Source organism: Caloenas nicobarica, chromosome 2 (genome assembly GCF_036013445.1).
Source record: "Caloenas nicobarica isolate bCalNic1 chromosome 2, bCalNic1.hap1, whole genome shotgun sequence".
In the NCBI taxonomy this organism is placed as follows: domain Eukaryota; kingdom Metazoa; phylum Chordata; class Aves; order Columbiformes; family Columbidae; genus Caloenas; species Caloenas nicobarica.
The window spans coordinates 45,637,440-45,658,777 of record NC_088246.1 but is presented as its reverse complement, the minus strand read 5'-3'; the positions used below and the strand labels follow the sequence as shown (position 1 = coordinate 45,658,777).

Genomic DNA, 21,338 nt, shown 5'->3' with positions numbered 1-21,338 from the left:
TACTGTCAGCATGGTGTAGCCACCCTCTCCTCTCTTATTATCATGCTTCATGTAATTTTGATCAGATTTGTTGCATTGTACAGTACAAGTTTTCAAGATATTTACATCTGTGCATTTTTAAAAAGTAGGACTCCATTCTTACTTCTGATCTTGGAGCAGCTCTTCCTATACTTCCTTTTAAATGATGTGATTTCTAATGGAAACTTTCTTTAACACTAGTATGTTTTTGAAAGTAGTGATTTTATTTGACAGTGTGAAGAATGGAAGGGGACTGTAGACAAACTGGTTCCCTGTACTTAAAAATTTGTAGTTGCATTGTGGAATGATGAGTGCAAAGACCTTTTTCAAGTGTTTGAGGAAAATATGCTCCAGGCAATGAGACAAAATTGAGGGAGTAGGAAAATTAAAGAAGAAAGGAAAAAAAATTATAGGTTCAGGGGAGACTAGGAATGGGAGAGAAGAATTCTTCCTCCTTGAACTGTGATAGGTGAGTTCAGAATAAAAAAGCAATGAGAATATGTAATATCTCTAAAGTAAGAGTTTTAAGGCATTTCACCTCCATAAAGTTTTCAGACGTGCAAGCTGACTTTGTCAGTTATTTGTCATCATCCGGTAAGTTTGTTTGACAGGTTAATCTTGCCTGCCATGTGTAAATAAAATACATTTGTGCCCCAAACCATTGACCGTGCTTTCTGGCTACTTGCTTTCTGAATAAGGTAGTTGACTGGGCACCAAAATATGTCCAACTTGGCTTAACTGCGCTTTCAGGCAACTTTGTTGTCCTCCACATGGCTCTACAAGATTTCTTCAGAGTAGCAAGAACACCACGTGTGCCCAGAAGCCTCTGAAGTGGTAATAGGGCTGTTTTCTTCCCATACTACTGGTGTTACTCTGCCACTGTGGCTAGAAGGGGACCTTGCTCTTATCTCTGCCAGAGATGTGACGATGAGAGACATGAGAGAGAGCAAAAGTTTATTTCCTTTAATGCCCTTGATTGAGATTTTGGCAGGGAGTCATCACACCTGTATGAGAGAGAGAGAGAAAGTGTATTCCTTTGGGTTCTCTCCCCTGCCCCCTTTTTCCTTGGGAAAGATGCTGTGGAAATTAACGGTGTTCTTCTGGGGAAGGTCTTGTTCATAAGTGGAGGTTTTGGTCAGTAGTTGAAAATATACTTCTCAAATGTAGTAAGCTAAAATTAAAAAATCATCTGGATTTAGGGTGTGGGTGAAGCCTTTTTTACATGAAAACTAAGACTTGCTCTTACCTGTAAATCTACCAAATGCAACTCCCAGTGTACCTTTATATTCACACTTGTCTGACTTTAGCTGCTTCTATTCCATCAAGAAACTTGTATGGATCTGTGCTGGAGGGAGTGACACTTCTGAAATGCAGTTCATAAAGCAGCAAGTTTAAAAGTGAATTAATAGCTTACAAGTCACTTCAAAAACTGTTCTGGTGTGTGTGCTCGTTGGTGTGAAAATGCAAAGACTCCAGGAGTTTGGATGAAGGAGACTTGAGCAGTCTCTCATCTACCTTGACTACAGATACCTATGGATGATGTGGTGGGGGGGGGCGGGTAACACCCACCCACCAACACAGGTGGAGCTAAGAAGGTCTTTCCTCCTCTCTTGGGGTGCTTGCATCGGTTTAAAACGTCACTCTTAAAAGCTGTTCCTCTAATAACAGCTGGTTTTATTTTTGCATTGAGAAGTGAAATCAAGCTTTCCACAGGTCTTTCGCACCTGTAATTTCATCTTCTGGTTTGCAAGATATTCTAGTATGGGGCTTTTTTTCTCTCTTTAAATGCTTGTGTTTATTTTTCTTCATTTTCTAAAAGTGTGCAGCTGTCAGTTACAATCATCATCATCGTGTGTTACTTTTATATTGGTATTAGACACCTGGAGTTTTGCAGTTGATAAATGCTTTATTTATGAATAAGAAAATGTGTCTTGTTCAATTTCTCTTCTTCATTCTGTACTGCATTATTTTTCAGTGATTGCTACTGAAGATCTCACTTTCCCAGTTACCAAGATGAAGGGAGCTAAAGAAGTTATGTAGTAAGATTCTGTCTTTCGTAAGTTTTTGCTTAGGAGATGAAGTCTTATCCAAACATATCTTTTCCAGTTATTCCGTGGGCTCCTTAACTAAATTTCGGGTTTGTTTTTATTCCACGTTTTATATATCCCTCCTTTCCCACTGAGTGCTGTGGGAGCTTTAAGTTGGAAAATATAAAAGAAAATCCCTTGTTTCCCTCAAGGAGTTCACAGGTGTGTTTACTTCAGTTTTATTGCACTAAAGTGGGGAAAAAAAACCCCTCTGGATTATAAGCACAATATCAGTAACGGCTGAGAAGAAATTTCTTGTGCTTATCCTGGTTCAGTTTTCTAGAAAAGACAGAGTTTGGAATGCTTGTATTGTGTTCCTTATTTCTATTCGGTTTCCTATCGTCTCCTAAATTGAGGGGAATATTTATTTCTTTTCATCTCCAGAAGTCTTTCCAGATGACACTGTGTTCTCCTGGCTTCAGCCATCAACAGCATAGGGAAGGATGGAAACTAGAGAACTAGATGTGTCTTTTCACCAAGACACTTTCTCCCTTAATAAAAAACTTCTGTGCATAAAGTGGCAAACTTTCTCTGAGTAGCCACTTGTATTGGGAGCAACAGCACCTAGAAATTCTGTTGTGGAGGGTTCCCTGGGAATTGGTAATGCTATTTTTTTCTTTTACCTTCTAACTTGAAGCAATTTTAAAAATTTCAGTTCTCTGTTCCTGAATTTAGTGTGAAATAATTTTCATATTCTCTTTGATGGTTAGGGTAAGGTTGCCAGGTAAGATGTTAGCCGTGTTAAAGCAATATGCTTTCATGTAAAAAGCTTTATGGTTTTGAGCTTAAGGAATTATGTATTTTGTCTTTCCACTTTTAGCCGAGGAGAAGAGATAATTCTGTGGCCACATAATTCTGATAGACCATGTAGTCTTTACTGAAGCTTTTATACTACTTCTTTCAGTTTAACAAATTAGTTTACAGAAGAAGGGAGTAAAAGAAGTTTGACTTTATCAAGACTGTAGTTACTTCACTAAGCATCTGAATTATTTCCATCTATTTTTTTACTGTTCTTACAATCTCCCTTCATAGTCCTCTACACAATTGAATATAAAAGGAAGAAGTCGAGGCATTATGCTTTGGCTTTAATAAAATGTTTATGCTATTCTGCTTTATATTCTCTTTAGCAAACTTAGAGAATATGATCTAGGTGAAAAAGTAGGTGGATGCTGAAAAAGTTGGAAAGAAAATCCTGTAACTGCTCTAGAAGGGCAACTGAAAGCAAGTATCACGGTGGTCTGCTTTGGGTCTGTTTTCAATCATCTTTTTTTGGAGGGTGGGCACTTTGAAAAGGAAATAGAATGACAAACCTTTAAGATCTGAAAACACTGTGGAGGGTGAAATTGGAGTTCATAACTGTTTTTAACATGTGACAAAACTGTTCATAATCGATTAAAAAAGACAAATGAGAATTATTAAATGTGAAGAGAAATAAAATGTACCACTAAAAATTGGGACCTGGCTAGTAACAGTTCTGCGGAAGATTTAGGGAATGTTATGGGGTCATGAGAGGAATGAGCCAATAATCTGTGGATTTGTTTAAAATGCACATGTACGTACCTATATACACACACCTAAAGGAAATTTATGTATAGGTAGATCTATATATAGATATTCAGCACCTAGTATAACAGGACCATGTGATAGGTAACTATTAATTTCTGCTTAGGCCTTGTGAAGCCTTGGCCTGGAAGTTGTGCTTAGTTCTTGGCAATACAATATTTCAAGGTTGGAGAGAGTCTAGAGGACAGCAATAGGAATAAAAGGTTTAGGCAGCAGGGCCTGTGAGGAAAGATCAGACTAACTTGGTTTTTTTCTCAGGCTAGAGGAAGGGCCCACATTTTCCAGTGTGAATGTTTGGGTTTTTTTTTTTAATACTGAGGACAGGTGCCGACTGTTTTCCATGTCTGCTGAACACATAGGAAGTAATCAACCTTTCTTGTGAGTGCAGGCTGCCAGATTAGAGATAACGGAAGGTTTTTCTGACTTCCTAGGAACAGCTGATCAGCATTGCAGGTTGTCTAGGATGTCTGCGAAATATTTCACTAGTTGATTTTTAAGGGCAGATTAGATCGTCTAAGTATGTTTAACCCAGTTTCCCGGTATGCAATAGACTTGATGACCTCTTGAGGTTCTTTGTAACGTGTTTCTCTGATTATGAGAGGTCTTTTCTGTTTATTGTGCGAGAGGATTATTTGTGTTGTTTTGGTTTAGCATCATTATTCAGGCTTTATTTGTGTGACAATAATCTTGCACAGCATCCTCATAGTGTCATATTTACTGGCTGCTGTGCTTCCAGATTGTCTATACTTATTTTTCTAAGTATCAAAGAACAACTATAAGTATATAAGTAACACTCGTCAGGCTTCTTACTGTCAAATACATTTTAGAAAAGTATGTGTATGCCAGGATTTATCTTTTCTTATGACTTCTTTAAATGTAAACCAGGATGGATTTATCCATCTTATTTGAAAACACATGGATTCAAAATCTTAAAATACTAATATATTGCATACTTATTCCAAAAGAACAGCTGGTCTCATTATACTTCTAGTTTCATTTTTGCAATGTTCCAGTTGAGATGTTTTCTGCTGAAAGGTTACTCTGATCATGCTGGTGCAGTCTTTTAGTTGGTGCAGGTTTTATTTGTGGTTATTTTTTGCTACAGCTGTTTAATATTGACTAAAAGGCTCATCCATTCTTCTGTGCAAGTCTAATACCACTTCAACATGTTTCCGTCATGTGCAGGTCTGTGACACTCTGCACTGTATTCTCTGGAGGCTCTTAGCTCTGTTTTTTAGTTCCCACCACAAAGTAGATATTCAAGAATGAGTGCCAGTGTGATTTTGCAAAAAATATATAGGTCCAGGAATTTGTTATTTGTTGGATGGTTTTTGTTTGCTTTGCTATGCACTGAACTGCAAATTAAACAGTCCGATGTTTGCAAAGCCAGGCAAACACAGTAAGATATCAATAGGAGGCTGAAATTGGTACAGATAGAGTTAGTAGCCACCCATTGATCTGTCCCTGTGGATAGTTTTCAAGCCTGCCAGAGATGAAAGTTATTAGTTTGATAGATGGATGTGAGAGAAGATGGGATTTCTTGGCTAACTGGAAGTTCATTTGCAAAAGATAACAGTGTCTGAAGAAAGTGATACATATAAGAGAGAGAATTCACTTCTGAATATTTAAGTCCTGCTATTTGCACAGGTTTAGTTATTTCAAACCTTCTGTGCCACCTAGTAGCTGTACTGTAACTTTCTGTTCTGTCTCTTTTCTTGTAATTGTACTTTTTTCCAGGATTAGGTTTTGGTTTAAGTAGTATGTTACTTTCAGTATTGCAGTCAGGGTTGGAAAACTAGATGATGGGAGCTGGTAAGAATTTGTCTCCCTGCCTCTTAAGCATGCAGTTGTAAAAGTCAGCTAGAGGCATGTGCTTGCTCAGTTTTGGTGCTCGGTTCTTTCCTGTTGTACAGAAAGAGAATGGGGTGAGAGGTGGTTTTTCCCCTGACTTGAGGTTTACCACAGGCAATGTCCTCTCTGCTGTGGGAGAAGGAAAGACAACTTTGCAAGGATACACTGACAAACAGTGATGACCCTAATGCAAAGGTGATAGTTCCTCACCTTAGATGAGGGATGCTGGATTTTTACCTATAACTATACATTATATCTTGTGCTCTCCTTGTAAAGAGAGTGAGAAAGTAGTTAATTGAGTGTTGTGGTTTTTAGAGGACACTTCATGTGATGCCACCGCATCTGATGACTACTTCCACTTTGTTGTCCAAATGTTTGTGGATGCATTGTTTATCTGCAAAACTCAGTAAAGCAAATTATGTAGAGAGCAAATTATTTTTGACCTGCTGCTGATTGTTAAATTCATGTGAAAGTTTCTTCAAGTTATCGGAATTGTTCCTTGAGACCGGTAAAAACAAACATAGGCTAGAAATGTTGTTAGCCTGCTGGGCAGTGGTACAATAGAGTCTTTGTTCTTACAGAGTAGTTAATTGTAAACTGGGTCATGAAACTATTGCCTTCTGATTTGAGGAAAGGTGGGGAAATACCAGCTTTTTTGAAGGACCTTTAACTGGCTTGTGGACAGTGTCGATTGTTCACTTAGTTACATTTTTCAAATACAGTTAAAAATAAAGTCTACAGTAAAAATATTTTTTTCTTTGGGGTTGCTAAAGGAGTTGGAAATGGTAATTTCCTTCACACAAAACATACACTCTGCATCTCTTGGGGAGAAATCCAGGAGCTGCTTATTGCCACAGAACATTGTGAAAGAATGAGAAGTTGGATTTCACTTGTATTTGAAAAATGTTTCAGCAAGTGTTGCAAACACAAAGTTATTTTTCTGCTGTTACACTAGTCTCTGGCATGCAGCTGATGCTGGTCACTAGAAGAACATCTTTTCCACACAACCACCTTTACCACTGGCAGCTAAGGCTTAGTTAAGTGTGATGTCCTCTACTTCTTGGGTTCTTCAGTGTACCATTCTGCATGCCCAGGACAGCCACAGCAGTTGGATATCCCAAACTTGCTGTGTCAGGAGGATATTTGTAGTTGTTTCACTATTACCTTCAGACGCCACTTGACATTGGAGAAGCCACAAGATACTATATCGTTAAAATACGTACTTATATTGCTAGAATGAAGACTGTTTATTAGGTTTAGGGGTACATGGCAGTATAAGCACATTCAGCTGAATACTCTAAGTGGATAACCAGAAAGATTTTTCACAGCTATCTGTCTTTAAGCATAGATTTAAGTAAAAGTGTTATTATTATTAACCTGGGATATGTACCTTCTTAATAACACCGTTAACTTTAGCAATGGTTCTAAACACCTATTGATGGTTTTCCTTGCCCCCTGTCACTCCCAGTTAGAAGTGCTGATGACCCTAGCGAATAAGCTAGAAGGGTTCTGTCCAGAAAGCAAAGGGAACCTGTTAATGACTGTCCCAGTGCATAACTAGCCATGAACATCAATGTTAACTTGCTGTAATGCAAACACTCTCTTTTGGCACAGCTGGACTCAGTCTGCACCATGTTAAGGAAGTTATGTGCTTTTTATATCAAAATATGTTGTCAATTATGTCTTACAGAAGCATATAGATGAGAATAATGCATGGATCTTAGTAGCTTTTGAATAGACTTGAGAGTAATCAGCTGCATTAGGCTGATAAAGTTTGAGAGAATATTTACCTAGGGCCAGTTTTTGAAGAAAACCATAACAAAACAGTTATGGGTGGTTTTGGGTATTTGGAGGATTGAGATACTATTTTCAATTTTAGTCATGTTGAGATGCAGCCTGGGAGGAGGAAGCTACACAGTGGCTGAATTAATCCTTTCAAGTTTTGTTGGTGGTGGTGGTTTTTTTTTTTTTTTTTCCCAAAAGGTGTGTTTGGCTGTTAAATGCTTATTTAACCTGTGGTTGTAGCTGTTGTTTGTAAGATGTGGGGTGGAGGAGGAAGGTTAAAAAATAAGGAGAGAAGAGCAATATTTAAGCTGAAATGGAAGATTGACATAAGAAGAAATAGATATGAACTGCTTATGACTAAAATGGGAAGAATCGGAACTGTACTTTAGCTCAGGAAGTGGTTTCCAGTCCATGTTCAGCTGCTGCTCGGAGTTCCTCATGGGTGTTAGCAGTTGTCTGCTTTGACTTGCTTCCTATTAGCTGCACTAAAGAAATAAAAACCAGTCTTGATAAATGAAGTGCATTACTTCTGTCGAGTGTTAATGCTTCAGGTTAGTTGCTTGATCTACATCTGGATAATAATAAACAGCAAAGATCAAAATTCTCAGGCATCAGTAACTTGAAAGTGCAGCACCAAGTTGCTTGACCAAGCATCTTTGACCAACTCAGTTTGTTGTGGACTCCCAAGGTTAGAAGTACAAACGTAATGGGCAACAAACTAAAATGTGGGAACAGGCCCAGATGTGGATGCTGGTGGAAGGTGCAGTGGCCTTTTATACAAGCCTGCATCATTACTTTTCAACAGCGTCAAAGAAGAAGTTGCTTCTTTGCACTGAGCGTGGATTTAGATATTTTCACCATATGTTGTCCTGTAGGTAAACTCCTTAACAGCTGTTATGCATCAAGACCCCTTTTTGTGGCTTTTTGTCTGTCACTTGTGTTAATTATTCAGCAGATCAAAATCAGTCAGACGTTTCTCAGACTTTTCTATGGACTGTGAAACTGGTTGAGCCAATCTTGCCCTTTAACTGGAAGACTGCTGGCTTTGGTAATGACATCAACTATTAAGCAGTTTTGCTATGGACTATTGTGCAGTTGCCTCACAATCCAGACTGTCTTAATTATTCCTTACCCCTTATTGCCTTAGGCTGTGACCTCACAAGCTAAACAAGGTCATGCGTGGCTAGGATGAGAGAAGTCAAATGAATTCAGCGCTACAGGAAATATTAGTGATTCAGTAGGTGAGGTGGCACCCCTGAGTTAATGTTTCCCCTGTGCCCCAGACTGGTAAAAGATGCTGCACCTTGCATGATGAGATGTAAAACTGAGATCCTTTGTTAAAGTGTCACTGCTATTCCTGGTAAAAATGAAGATGTTAATTCAGGGCTCCTGCCCAATTTCAAATTTTAATAGCTATGTTCTCTCTACATTTCTAATTTCTGTTTTAGTAGATTCATATTATCTTCTTGTTCCTGTCTTAAACCGTTCTTAGAATTGTTGGGAAAGTTTGTATTCCAGAGGTGCTGACATGTTTGCAATTGGCAGCAGATCAATTTGCAGAAACGATGGTCCATTTTGAGATATTTGGAAATCAAGGGAATTATATTCATGTAAGAAATGTCAGGTCAAAACTGAAAAGTTACCATACAGTTTTTCTCTTTCTTTTAATGTGTGCAGAATAGTTTTTTGGTTTGAATATACATATTCGCAACACGATTGAGTGTACTCACACTTAAATATTTCTATTTTCCATAGGATTCAAGTGCCCTGTATGTTCAAAATTTGTATCTTCTGATGAAATGGATTTACATCTTGTGATGTGTTTGACAAAGCCAAGGATAACCTACAATGGTAAGAAAGAAGTAAGCTGATGATTATTTATTCATTTTAATCATTAAAGTGAAAATAATTCTATTTAATAAGGTATTCTGGTAACTAGTTCAGTGGACTCAGAAATTATGTATGGTTTTTGCTAGTAGTTTATTTTCTCAAAATAATTCCGAAGACCTTGGTCTTTTTTATACTTCATGCCAATATAATTTACACTGTTGACTTGTTCTGCAAATATTATTCTTATTTGCATATGTTTATTCAATTTTTTTTTAACCACAAGATCAGATATTGGTCAGTGTGTGTTTAGTGCCTGCTTGAGATATGCGTGGCTTAAATGTCCTCTCATCTAATGGCATCAAGTAGTGAGGTAGGTCAATCTTTCTGAGACATTATTAGGGACTATTACTTGATGCACTGTGCGTTTGCACATTATTCAAGAAAATGACTCTTTCTTAAAGGAGCTAAAGAACTTTCTCCTCATTTAGCTGATTGTGTATGTGATACTTCATAAGGACTGGTAAATATATATGTTTTTGTTATTTTAGTGAAACTTGCCAATGTCAAATGAATCATCCGTGGTGTTTTTTCCCTGCTACTAAGCTCTCCTAGGCAATCTTTGATGCAAGGTAAACAGGACTTTTGCCTCTGTTGGGTTCAAACCTTTCTATCACTGTGGCTTAGGCTGACACTGAGTTCTACGGCAAGCACACAAAAAGGTTTTAGAAAACTAGGAATTAGAAAATATTACTGAAATCGTAGTGCCTACTTTGCCAGAGCTGCCCTGCCATCAGGAAATCTTACAGTGCCTCCTGAATGAGCTTATAGCTCACCAGTCATCAGATGTGGAATACGTTGAGAACAGACGGTGATTAGAAAGAAATTGTAGAGGAGCGGGAAGCTGGATTGGTTTTGGAGGTGCACAGCAAAAAGTTGAGAGTCGGTAGTCACAAGCTGCATCAGGGAAAAATCTGATTCAATGTAAAGTGGAAATGCTGCATAATGAGGGTGGTCACACACAGCAGCAGGTACCTGAAGAGGTTGTGCAACCTCCATCCTTGGAGATGATCTGCAGTTGACTGAACAAGGCCCTGAACAACTTAGTCTAACTTGATCCTTTTTTGAGTGAGGGACTGGACCAGAAGACCTCCAGAGGTCCCTTCCGACATAAGTTACTTATTGCATAAATAACCTGCAGTGTTATGGGCTCTTGGACCCTCCTGGCACCTTGCTGTTACGGTATCTTACACTGGATTTTTTTTCATTGCAACAAGTCTTGAGGGGTGGTTGGGCCCACCTTATTCTTTGCCTGGATAGCAGTAATGCTGGCCCTTAATTGAAAAAACAATTTGAAATCATATGCTTCAAGTTATTAAATACATTTCAAAGCACAGCACTCAAGAAAAGTTTTTTTTTTTCTCCTGGTATTACCACACACATATTTTGGAAGGTCGGCTTCATCTAACAGAGGGGCCTTTGTTTCTCTTTGTTTCACTTTTTTAAAGTTTGGACCGAACATTTTCCAAAACAAGTCGACAGAAATGTGTGTACTGAGGTATGTTAAACACGAGGGAGAAGCAGTCTAGTTGCCCCAGTCAGGGAGGGATAATGCACTCGGGATCAGTTAGGGTAGAACAGGAGGAGGCAGGCTGGCAGAGAGCAACCTCTGGCAGTAATCCAGCTGATGGGATGCACAGAAATTATGCTTTGACTGATGGAAATCCTTTGCCCCTGCTGCTTCCTACATGTATGTATGAGCTCACTCAGCTGACTAACCTTTTTTCAAAAAATATAGGAATTACATAATATACTCTCTTAGTGTCATTTATGATGTTCATTTGTATCACAACGGTGCCATATGCAGCGTCTTTTTTTCCTGCACCATTTCTCTCAGCTGGCACACTGCTGGTTGGAGCTCCTTTGGGCCGTCTTGTTGCCTTTGCACAGTTTCTTAAGTCACCAAACTTCCATATAAATGAGCAGAAGTAAAAACTGTGAGTGGCACCTGAAGCCGCTCTTTGGATAATCAGCAACACAACAAAAGCAGTTCTGAACAATGCAGTATGGGTTATTACCAGCAATGTGTCATGTCTCAATTTAGGAGTATATAGAAAGCCTCAGAAACTCATTCTAGGAAATGGTTATATAGGCTTGAAAGGAGAAAACTACTAAATTACATAGATTGGTTTGAGAGACAGTTACTTAGGGGTATGGTCTGATTCTCATAAACACTTAATAGAAGTGTGGATTGATTCTTGTAACTCCAGTTGGTTAGCTCCCAGAGTCATGGACTAAATCTTAAATTACAGTTTATAGCTGGTTACTTAAATTATTGCAGCACAAAAAAATTGAGATATGGCTCCAGAGTTGTGCAGCGCTCAGTTATTACTTTGTGGCATGATTGTAATCCCGTTAATGAGGCTAATGAAATAGAATTAACTAGCAGATTATTAACTTAATCCTGCCATGATAACAGGCCCGGAATTGCATATGAATGTCTACATGCGTGCACTTTTTTCCCTGTATGTTTTGCTGTTTGCCATAATGAGGAGATCAGTGATGGATCTGCCTTTTTGTCATAAGCCATAAGAAAGGCATTTAGAGTTTTGCTTGAGAGAAGAAAAGATGCTGCTATCAACTTTTGATACCTTCTTCCAAAATGGAAGGCATCTCTTTATGCTTTACTTTCTCGTTGTTATCTTGGCCTTATGCCATACATACTCGCATAGAGGCAAGTAGGCTTCATTTGCCTGCTGGAGGTTCCTAGCCCTATCACCACTAGCAGGAAAAGATTTTTTCTTTTTCTTTTTTTTTCTTTTTTTCCCCTCACCCTCTTTTGTCTCTGAATTTTGTGTTGGAAGTAGTTGAAGGTAGCCTTAGACTTTGCAGATGGTGAGATGCTTAAAAACTGAGCAGTTGGATTGAACTGTGCTTATGTCTAGTTCTGTTCTAGATGTGTTTCTTCATATACTGTAAATGTATTAGTTCTTTCTAGGAAACAACAGGGAGCAGATCGCATGTATTTCGTCATTGTGAGAAGACAAATCTTTGTTTTTAAATGTGAATCTGAGGCACGCAGTCTTCCCCACAAAAATGTTAGAAGACTGTTTAGTTGTGATTTGAAGTTCAAAAAGATTAATGAGTCCTCCCAGCCAATCTCTAATTGCTTTCTGAGCTACCTTTGTGCATTGCATTTGGCAGTAGGAAGGGTCAGTGAACTGCAAACTCTGGCGGCTGTCTGATTTACATGTGTTTTCTGAAAGAGAGTGGTCACAAATTTGTCCCAGTTCTATGCTGGAGGTTGTGCTGATTTTCATATAAATAAATCAGTACATTTTATTAGCCTTATTCTTTCAAAATCATGTGACTTGCCTGCAACAGAGATCTCATTGCTGACTCAGTTTGGCATGTAAAAAGAGCTCTTTCTTTTTTTTGTGGAACTTTTTTCCACATCTCTTACACTACTTGTAGTGCTCACACATGAACTGATATCTAGGCATTTTGAGCTGGTTAAAAAGCTGGTTAAATGAATGGAATTGTGCAAAAACATTGTGGTGGTTGGTGTATACGCTCTTAAATAGCCTTGCTTTTTTTAGCAATTAAAAACTCTCTTCATACTATTACTTGCTGAGTTGCAGAGAAGCCAGAGTAGGTCCCATGCACCAGTTAGCCACAGGCAAAAGCCGGTTTTGTGAAGAAAGTGGGTCGCTTGCTAGTTGACAGATTTTTTTTTTTTTTTTAAAACCACTGCTATATAGCCATACCTATTCCTTTGAGGTTCTCCAAAGTGTTTAATGAGGCCTCTTGTGCCATCTCATCCCAGTTTGCCATGGCGAGTTACACGGGGAGCCCACTTAGGGACTGCTCTGAGAAAGGTGTTGCTTACAAGGTAGCCCTGTGTTTTGGTCAGACAGGGGCATTTACTTGAATTTACTCAGTGCTTTGGAAGCAACCTGCCTTTAATTCCTGGCTGAGGATTGAGTTTTGAATATAATTATCATTCATTTTGTGTTGTTAGAGTATCGATGCTTTTTTTCACTGGAAGGTGTTTTATAAAAACTGAGAAGACGTAGGAGAGACTTGTGACTTCAGGAGCACAAGTTTTAGGTGCTGGTGCAACCAGCTTCTCCTGAAGAAACCTTGCAGTTGGTTCTGAAGTAATTTGGTTTTTCATTTTAAAATTCCTTTGTTCGTTTCTCAGAACACTTTGTAAGGCTTTATTATTATTATTGTTATTATTAAAGGGCTGCTCTGAGAGCAGGGCCTGGCAGCTGGCCAGCCGGGGAAGGCAGTGACCCCGCAGAGCTGGGGAGAGCCAGTCAGCTCACCAGACTGGTTGGCTGGCTCGGCCAGCCGGCCTGTCCTCTTTCAAAAGGTTTGATTGAATTAGCACATTCCTGTGGAATATTTTGGGTTTCATCAAGTCAGCACTTTGTGTTGGAACGCTGTTCTGCTGGAAGCTTTCTAAGCGGGTCCCCTCAAAGCCGCTTGCTCAGGGTGGTACTGCTATGACATCAGTGCTGCTTTCACTCGGACCGCTCTGCGTTTAATTCGGATACGGCAGTCAGCCTGATTATTGGCTGGCATATTGACTGGCGTTCATTTTAAGGGGAAAAGCTTTTGCTAGTGTAATTTCAGAGAGGGAGAATGTTGAGACATGCAGTGCATGAGCTGCTGGAGGTTTTTCCCCTTACTCAAGGTAACAACTTTACTGTTATTCTTTTTAAATTACAATGAGTGAATTTTTTTAGCTCTATCGTGCCAAAAAAGAGCTCGGGATCAAACATCACAGATAGCAGGGATTACATATATGTTTTTATATTTGAAGTTTATCCAGCTGTGTTTCAAACAGAGCATTAGTATGTGGCAAGACTGTTACAGACAGAATATTGAAATTAAGGTAGGTGTATTGGAAGGAAAACATGAGTGAAACTCAATGTTCTCTTCCTGTCCGGCAACACGCTTCGTCTTCTGTGCTATTCACATCTAACGCCATGCACAGCTAGCTAAATATTCCTGGGCCATCTAACCCAATTCAAAGTGACTTAGGCCGCAGCAATCCAACTGATTTAGATTAGCAAGGAGGCAAAACAGGGTTTTGTCACGAGGATTTAAATACACTGTTTATTCTAAATCAGTTTGAGGTACCGGGTTAAGTTTTGTTTTGTGAGGGATGAGAAATGCTGGTACAGCCACATGCTGAGGCCTGCATGTGAGTGAGTGTCAGAATCCTGAGCTGGAATTGCTGTATGAGCAATAATCCTGCCAGAGGAGTTGTCAACAGCTAGATGACAGCCGTAACGTATGCATTTTGATCAAAAGTAGAGACTTGAAGATTGGCACGAGTCACCTCAAGGACTAATAAAAATATTTTTGAAATGTTCTTTGTGAATGGGACTGACCTCATTTTTTCTAACACAAGTTCTAAGTTTTGTTGATTGGTGGCTGTTTTGACATCTTTGGGGCAAGCTACTTGTGCTAGGACTTACTTGGTTTATATTGCTTGGTAGAAGGGAAGAAAAATAGCACACCTTAACCTAACGTTTGGACCACCAAAATACATTGTTCCGGTAGTTCTGCTCAGTGCAGCGACTTGATTTCCTTGCTCACTTATGTGCACGAAAGAAGGGAGAGATTTTACTCAGCAGGGCTGATGCCGTCAACTGTTTTGACTGATACACTCAAAACTTCAGTCTGGAATGAAAAGAACTGCTGACTTCAAGTTCACTTCTCTGCCAGGATTCCTGAGATCATACCCTAAAGACCTTGCAAAAGGGCATCTTGCCAGTCTGCCTGGAAAAGCTTAAGCCTTCCTCCTTGTCCTCATCCTTTAATAGGACTAGACTTTAAGCAAAGCAGTACAAAATAATACTAAGGTAGATCAGTTCTTTCGTTCCACTTTACCTGAAGTATAAACTTCTCCATGTAATTTCTCAGTTCTTCCATTCTTGGAGTTTAACAAGATTCTCGACTAAAAGTTTCTAGCTTCTTGCTATGCCCTAGATGGTTCTGCGCTATGTCCTCAGGAGTGCTGAGGGAGAAGAGCATACTTTATAAGGTAGTTTAACAGGACGCGTAAACAGACACTTATCCTGTGCTTGCAGTTAAAATAGTGACATTTACTCATCCTGATCTTGTGTACTCATGAACATCCTGCAGAGTATGTAGGAGGTTCAGTCAGTTTCCCTGATGTTTTAAAACTGTTCTTATCAGTGGTTCTTGAAAATAATTAGAACTGTTGCACATCTGTTAAACTTTGAGATTTCGGTTAATATGGTGACAGTAGAACACTGCTATAGTAAATAAAATTTTAATCTTGGACATTTGCACACCTGTTGTTCTGTGAATTGGTATAAAGTCAGCTCGGGCTTTTCATAGCTCGTCCTGCAAATCATTGTTACAATTTTAAGGAGCAAAACTGTGTCTGAAGAATGTGATTAAAATATATTGATTAGTTTGTACTTGCTCCCTTCGGGAGTTGTTGGCAACATTTGAACAAGGAGGAGTACAACCGTGTAGGCCATGGATAGCTACACGTCCAAACCAGATGGCCAAGAGGAACGGTGGCAAACTCTGGCCCTTCCTCCCTTTTGTTCAGAAGAGCCTTATTTCCTTCCAACCATCCCAAATCTCTCCTTCAGCAGTTTTTGGTACCTCACAGAAGAGCACCACTGCAAAAGCAGCCTGTTAGAGTTCAGGTTTGTTGGGAGGGAGATTGTTAATTTTAAAAAGTTAACACTGACAAAAGTCACTAAATAAAACCACACTGAAGTTCAACATGTACCTACCTCTTAAAGGCGGTAGGACCTGCTTCCGTGACCCCATTTCAGCCTCAAGTCAGCGGATGAATTGGGTCAGTCGGTGATAGCGTGGAGTTGCAGCACTTCTAGAGGCTGCAGTGTCTTATCTTTCCTCCACACCCACAAACTGTCAACCCTTTGCTATGGAGTCAAAAAAGTAAGTTGTGTATTTCTAATGGTGTGGCTGTGAAGAAACCTCCTGGAATGGGAACACAGTGTAACAGAGAGGGAAGTGCTTCTGAAGTGAACTGAACAGCAGTTCCCAGAAACTGCAGACTGCCCCATTTATCTTAGTAAGATGTGATCTCAGAGGTTTAGTGGTGGTGGTTGAGGTGTCAATATTGCTTATTATTTTGCTTTTCGTGTAAGAGACAGGGAGGCATAGATCTGTAAAGAAGCTATGACAGCTCAGTTTCATGGTTCAGGTTGGGGATCCTCGATAGATTATGCTGAATTTTCTTGCTCTAATGAAGTTGACGTGCTTGGATCCTATTGAGGAGGACACACAGCAGAGATCACATCCATTCATATCTTGAACTTTTTCTCTGATTTGTTATGAATGCAACTTATTATTTTAATGAACCTTTGGGAGAAGGATATTTGGTGGGTGATTCTGTATGTATTTTCCTTTGAGCCAGGCCTAAGTCTGCTAGACTGAACTTCTGTGATGGAGGCATCGCAAATCACTCCTGGCCAAAATAGCTGCAATGTTACCTCATACTTAATTCAGTTTTTGGGAGTGGGACAACAATTTTTTTCTCAGTACATTGGAATCGCCTTTATATAAATGCACACATGTGCCATGGGAATATTTTATGTGCAGCACTGGATAAATACAGTAAAGCTTTTGACGACTATAGAACAAGCTGGCTTGTTTCTGAAAGAAATAGAGAAAAGAGAATCATTCATGTGCTGAATAGCTCAAGTTGTTTCTTTTCCGTATAAGCTACTCCTAACCTCAGATACTGCCATTGTCTTGCGTTGGTACTGACAGTGCTGCTTAAGTCAAATGACAATTCTTGTCCTAGAAAATTACAGATACACCTGCAAACCAGTGATGCAAAGAACAGCTGCGGGTGACAGGAGTGATTCAGATCGGATTAGAAGGGGACCCGCTATATCGCGCTGTATGTCATTGTGTTTCCCTTATATAATGTCGGTGCAGTGCTGCATGCGGTGGAAAAGCTCAGGGACGGTTCTGTTGGCTCGGCAGCAGGCGCTCGCTGTGCCGTGACTCTGCACCGTGTGACGCGGGCAGACAGGAGCTACCTTCCCCGTCTTACACTTAATCAGTCTTTAGCTTTGCGAGGTCATTGGGAGGATGTCATAAATCACGTCTGCAACTGCTGCAGTCTTGTGACTGCTGGGAACTTAGCTTCAGGGGAAGTCGTGTTCCTTGTTTCGTATGGTAATTCTGCAGTCTTTAAAGCTGATAGCTATAAAACCTTAAGATTTTACTTGTTTATTAGCAGCAAACTGACTTATCTTTTGTAGTTGCTCTGTGGAAGCAAAACCCTTGAAAATACACAGTTTTTCCTAATCTTAGAGAACAGGTTTCGTTGGCTGGATTTTGAAATAAAACTTCTTGAAATCTTTAGGTTTTTAAAAATAAACACCAAACTACATCTCGCTGAGATTGAGTGATCTGTGTAGGAATTTCGTGGTATTTCCTTCCCTAAATCCCTCACTATTTTGCAGTAACTAGACCAGCTTGCTCACAGATCAAGATTTTTTTTTTTAAAGAAATATAAAAAAATGGGAGGCGCTGCTTGCTCAGAAACTGCCCCAAGGGCAGATCAATTGAAAGTATTGCCTGAAATGTCATATGGAATTTATTCTTCAGATTAAAATCGTGTTTTAAAACCTGCTACACTTCGATTACTTAAATAGTCTTGTGCTTCTGAATTGCAGACTCAAGCCCCCAATGACAAAAGAAGTCAGTCCAGCTTTTGCAGCGGGTTTCAGTAGTAGAACAAGTCTAACTCTTCAGAAACAAACTGGGAGAAAACACTGTTGATGTGATAGAGTATCTCGCTCCTAAACTGGGGATTATCATCACTGCTTACACAGGAGAAAATATTACCAGTTTTTAGTATTTGTATCAAAATCCAGTGATTCTAGAACAGCTGTAAATTGCCTTTTGACAGGAATTACATTGATTATATATTGACATAGGTACCAAATACTAGACTAGCCTGCTGTATGCTCCCTGGAGGAACCTCCTTGCTCCCCAAAGTTTGCATAACTTTGTCTCACCTGGCTACAGATTTGTTCAGCTGCAGTAATAACCCGAAGTTCTAACACACAGCTGAAATACAAAAAAACTTCACTAGTGCTAGATTTTGTGCTGAACTATATTAACTTAGGAAATCTTGTTAACGTTTCCTCATAAAAGCCTCAGATAACTTCAATTTTAACCTGCACTAATAGCTATTTGTAATTTAAAGCCAGATCAAATTTTCTTCATTTCAACCATGTTCCTCATCCCCTCCTTTCTTGTGTGCAATTTCATTAGATAGTCTTAATGTATAACATTAAATATTGGATATCCTTCAAGTAGCTAAGCAAAAATGTAGTATTCATTGATAATTTTTAGTCCATAATCATGTTTATTTGTTTGGACTGAAGAGATGGGGGTGGAATTGTTTGGTTTACACTTTTATCTCGGTTTACACTTTTATCTTTTTTTCTTCCCAGTTCCAAGGAAGTCCGTTTCAATCTACGGCTTTATTAGCTGCAATGCCTTGTTGTCATAATGGTGTCCAATAGTTCTGCTAGCCTGTAGATTTCAAAAATGAGGAGAAAAAACCCCAACTTTAATGTGATTGTAGAAATACACTGCCAGTTTATGTGCATAAAACTTTGAACAAATACCGGAGATTGTCTTTGGGGAATTTTGGTTTTTTAAAACGCATCTCCTATGTTAATCTTCTTGTATTGTTATTTGTGAATGATCATGATTGCTGAATACTATTGAAATTATGTGAGTGTCTTCTATTTGACTTAATTGCTTGGATCCAGAAATTGATGCTGTTTGCTTTAAAGTATAAAGGGAGATTCACCACCCCCCCCCCCCCCCCCTTCTTGAAATTAAAGACCCATATGCTCAGTATCTTACTGGGATAATAAAAACCTGTAGGTACCTGTTAGCATCAGAAGTACCGTATCTCTATGCTTGCTGGAATAAATGATAATACTGGATTATGGGTTAGTGTACAGCAGAGGAATTGAGGTAACTTTGAAACCTCTGACTCAGTACTTGATGTTATCAGAACTTTTTGCATTCAGAAATGTTTTGCATTCCATCTATATCACAAGGATAATTGCATTTATAATAGGAATAGCTTGTAAAAAAAGCAGTCTGTCTGCTATGAACAGAAAAGACAAGTAAAAATTACACAGTGATTTATATCCCTGCCCTGTGTATGCACGTTGACACCAGACATTCAGAATTAACTTGGAAAAGGCTGATCTCAAACCTGCTAGGAAAAACTCCCTGTAGGCCTAGCACCTGGCACTGAGGTTAATAAGCCAGACTTTATGCACACTGAGTTTTGGCACCAGCGTTTTCATTGTGTGTTGCTCAGTAATGCATTGTGTCTTCCCTAAGAATAGCGTCTTAGTCAGACACACCTGTTTTTCTCCCCTCCTCCTGTTTCAAGCTTAGGCTTATAGTTTCATCTTTCATGCCATCATCCTTGGTGCTCTATGTGCATTCATTTTGCATCAGATCAAACCAAACTCTTCTGCAAGCTTGCAAAGAAGTGAGTCACTTATTTGGCCAATGTTAAAAGACGGGAAGGAAGACCTTGCAAAATTCGTGCTCAGAGCACCTGTAGGAAGCCTGGAATAGGAACTTCAAAAGGGACAAAGTGAACAAAACACTGAATCAAACCCTACATCCAACTTCAAAATAAGTCACCATTAAAGTAACCCATGTTGCCCGGAGTAATAGGATAATTAACTGCATCTGAGCTGCTTCTCTTCATTCCCTCTCTGTTCTTCAGGGATGCTATTGCCATACCTTTTCCTTCCATGAAGGTTTCTAATGCTCCCACTGAATCTACCTTGTGTTAAATGAGAGATGTCATAGATTTCATTAGGCCAGCATGTCCCTGTCACACGCTCAACTCATTGCAGACCATTACAAGAGTGAAAATTCTTAACTGAAAATAATTACAAAGCTATTTCTATGACTTCTGACCATAGTTTCAGTGATGGCAAATGGCTGAAGCCTTGCCATTTGGAAAAACTCTGTTCTGCAATCTTTTTAGTCTTCTCTTGTGTTGGGGATAAAATAGCCTTAGTCACTTCAAAAAGATGACGAAGCAAGAGAGTTTTTCTAACCTCAGCGGGGATCCTTTTGTAGAGTCGCATCAACATCCTGCACTTGCAAGATCTTTTCCAATTTAGATCTTTCCCTTAGATTGATCAGAGACAAGCATCTTCTGTGGCACCTACTCTGCCACATCCACGCTCTGCTTCACTTTCCCAGTCTTTGTGAACACTGTTGGTGACAGCATCTGCTCTTGATTTGGAAAAGTTGCTCATTTTGACAGGCTTGAAGCATCACAGTTAAGCCTTCCTTCTGACCATAAAGCTGTTAGAAGAGAACTGTCTCTGCACAGTATATGAAAGGAATTCATCACCCTACTCCTGACTGCGGTGGTATCTTTTCCTCATTAAATCATTAACTCGCATTCCCAAGTGATTAACTACTAGAAGAAGCTTCTGTAGATAAATAATCCTGGGGTTTTATGCCTGATTGGTTGTGGTGGGGTTTTTGTATGTGGGGTTATGAGTTTTTGTTGGTGGGTGGTTTTGGTTTTGTTGGTTTGGGGTTTATTTTTTGTTTTTTTCTGAGAGGGGGCATGGTTTTGGATTTTTTTGGTGTTTGTGGGTTTTGCCTGTGTGTGTTTGGTGGTGGGTTTTTTTTGTTTGTTTGTTTTTTTACATTTGGTGGAGAAGTAATCTGCTACTCAAGGCAAGCTAGACTTCAGGTGTCTCTCATCTTTCTTGAGTGTGCACCCCTTGGTGACAAGACTTAATTTCTGCCCATTGCTCTAGGGGGGAACCAAATGGTTCAGCCACCTTTGGACTGGATCTCTTAATTGCAATCCCAAGTTCTTAACAGGCCTAACTTGATTTTTCATCTGTCATAGCAGTTTCTTAGTGATGGCACAGGTTGACAGGTACATATAAGTAGCCCTTAAATATTATGCTTTGTTTTACTCCTCAAAGATAAGAAGCATTGTTTAGCAAAGAATGAAAATGATAGAAGATCTGCATGCATGGATTCTGCACTGGTATTTTTTCATGCCTGCTTCTGTAATTTTCCTTCATCCCAGTTGTCCCCAGCTCCCTGTAAGAAACAATCCTTTCTAACTGGAGCAGACTCTTTGTC

At 39.3% G+C, this 21,338-nt stretch overlaps 1 protein-coding gene across 1 annotated transcript in view; it reads left to right on the top strand.

Annotated features, from left to right (window-relative positions):
• ZNRF2 (zinc and ring finger 2) overlaps window positions 1–21,338 on the top strand; it is a 61,226-nt gene that overhangs the window by 23,030 nt on the left and 16,858 nt on the right. Inside the window, exon 2 of the mRNA XM_065630132.1 lies at window positions 9,060–9,155. Coding sequence (XP_065486204.1) covers window positions 9,060–9,155 — 96 coding nt within the window. The remainder of the gene's footprint in view (window positions 1–9,059; window positions 9,156–21,338) is intronic.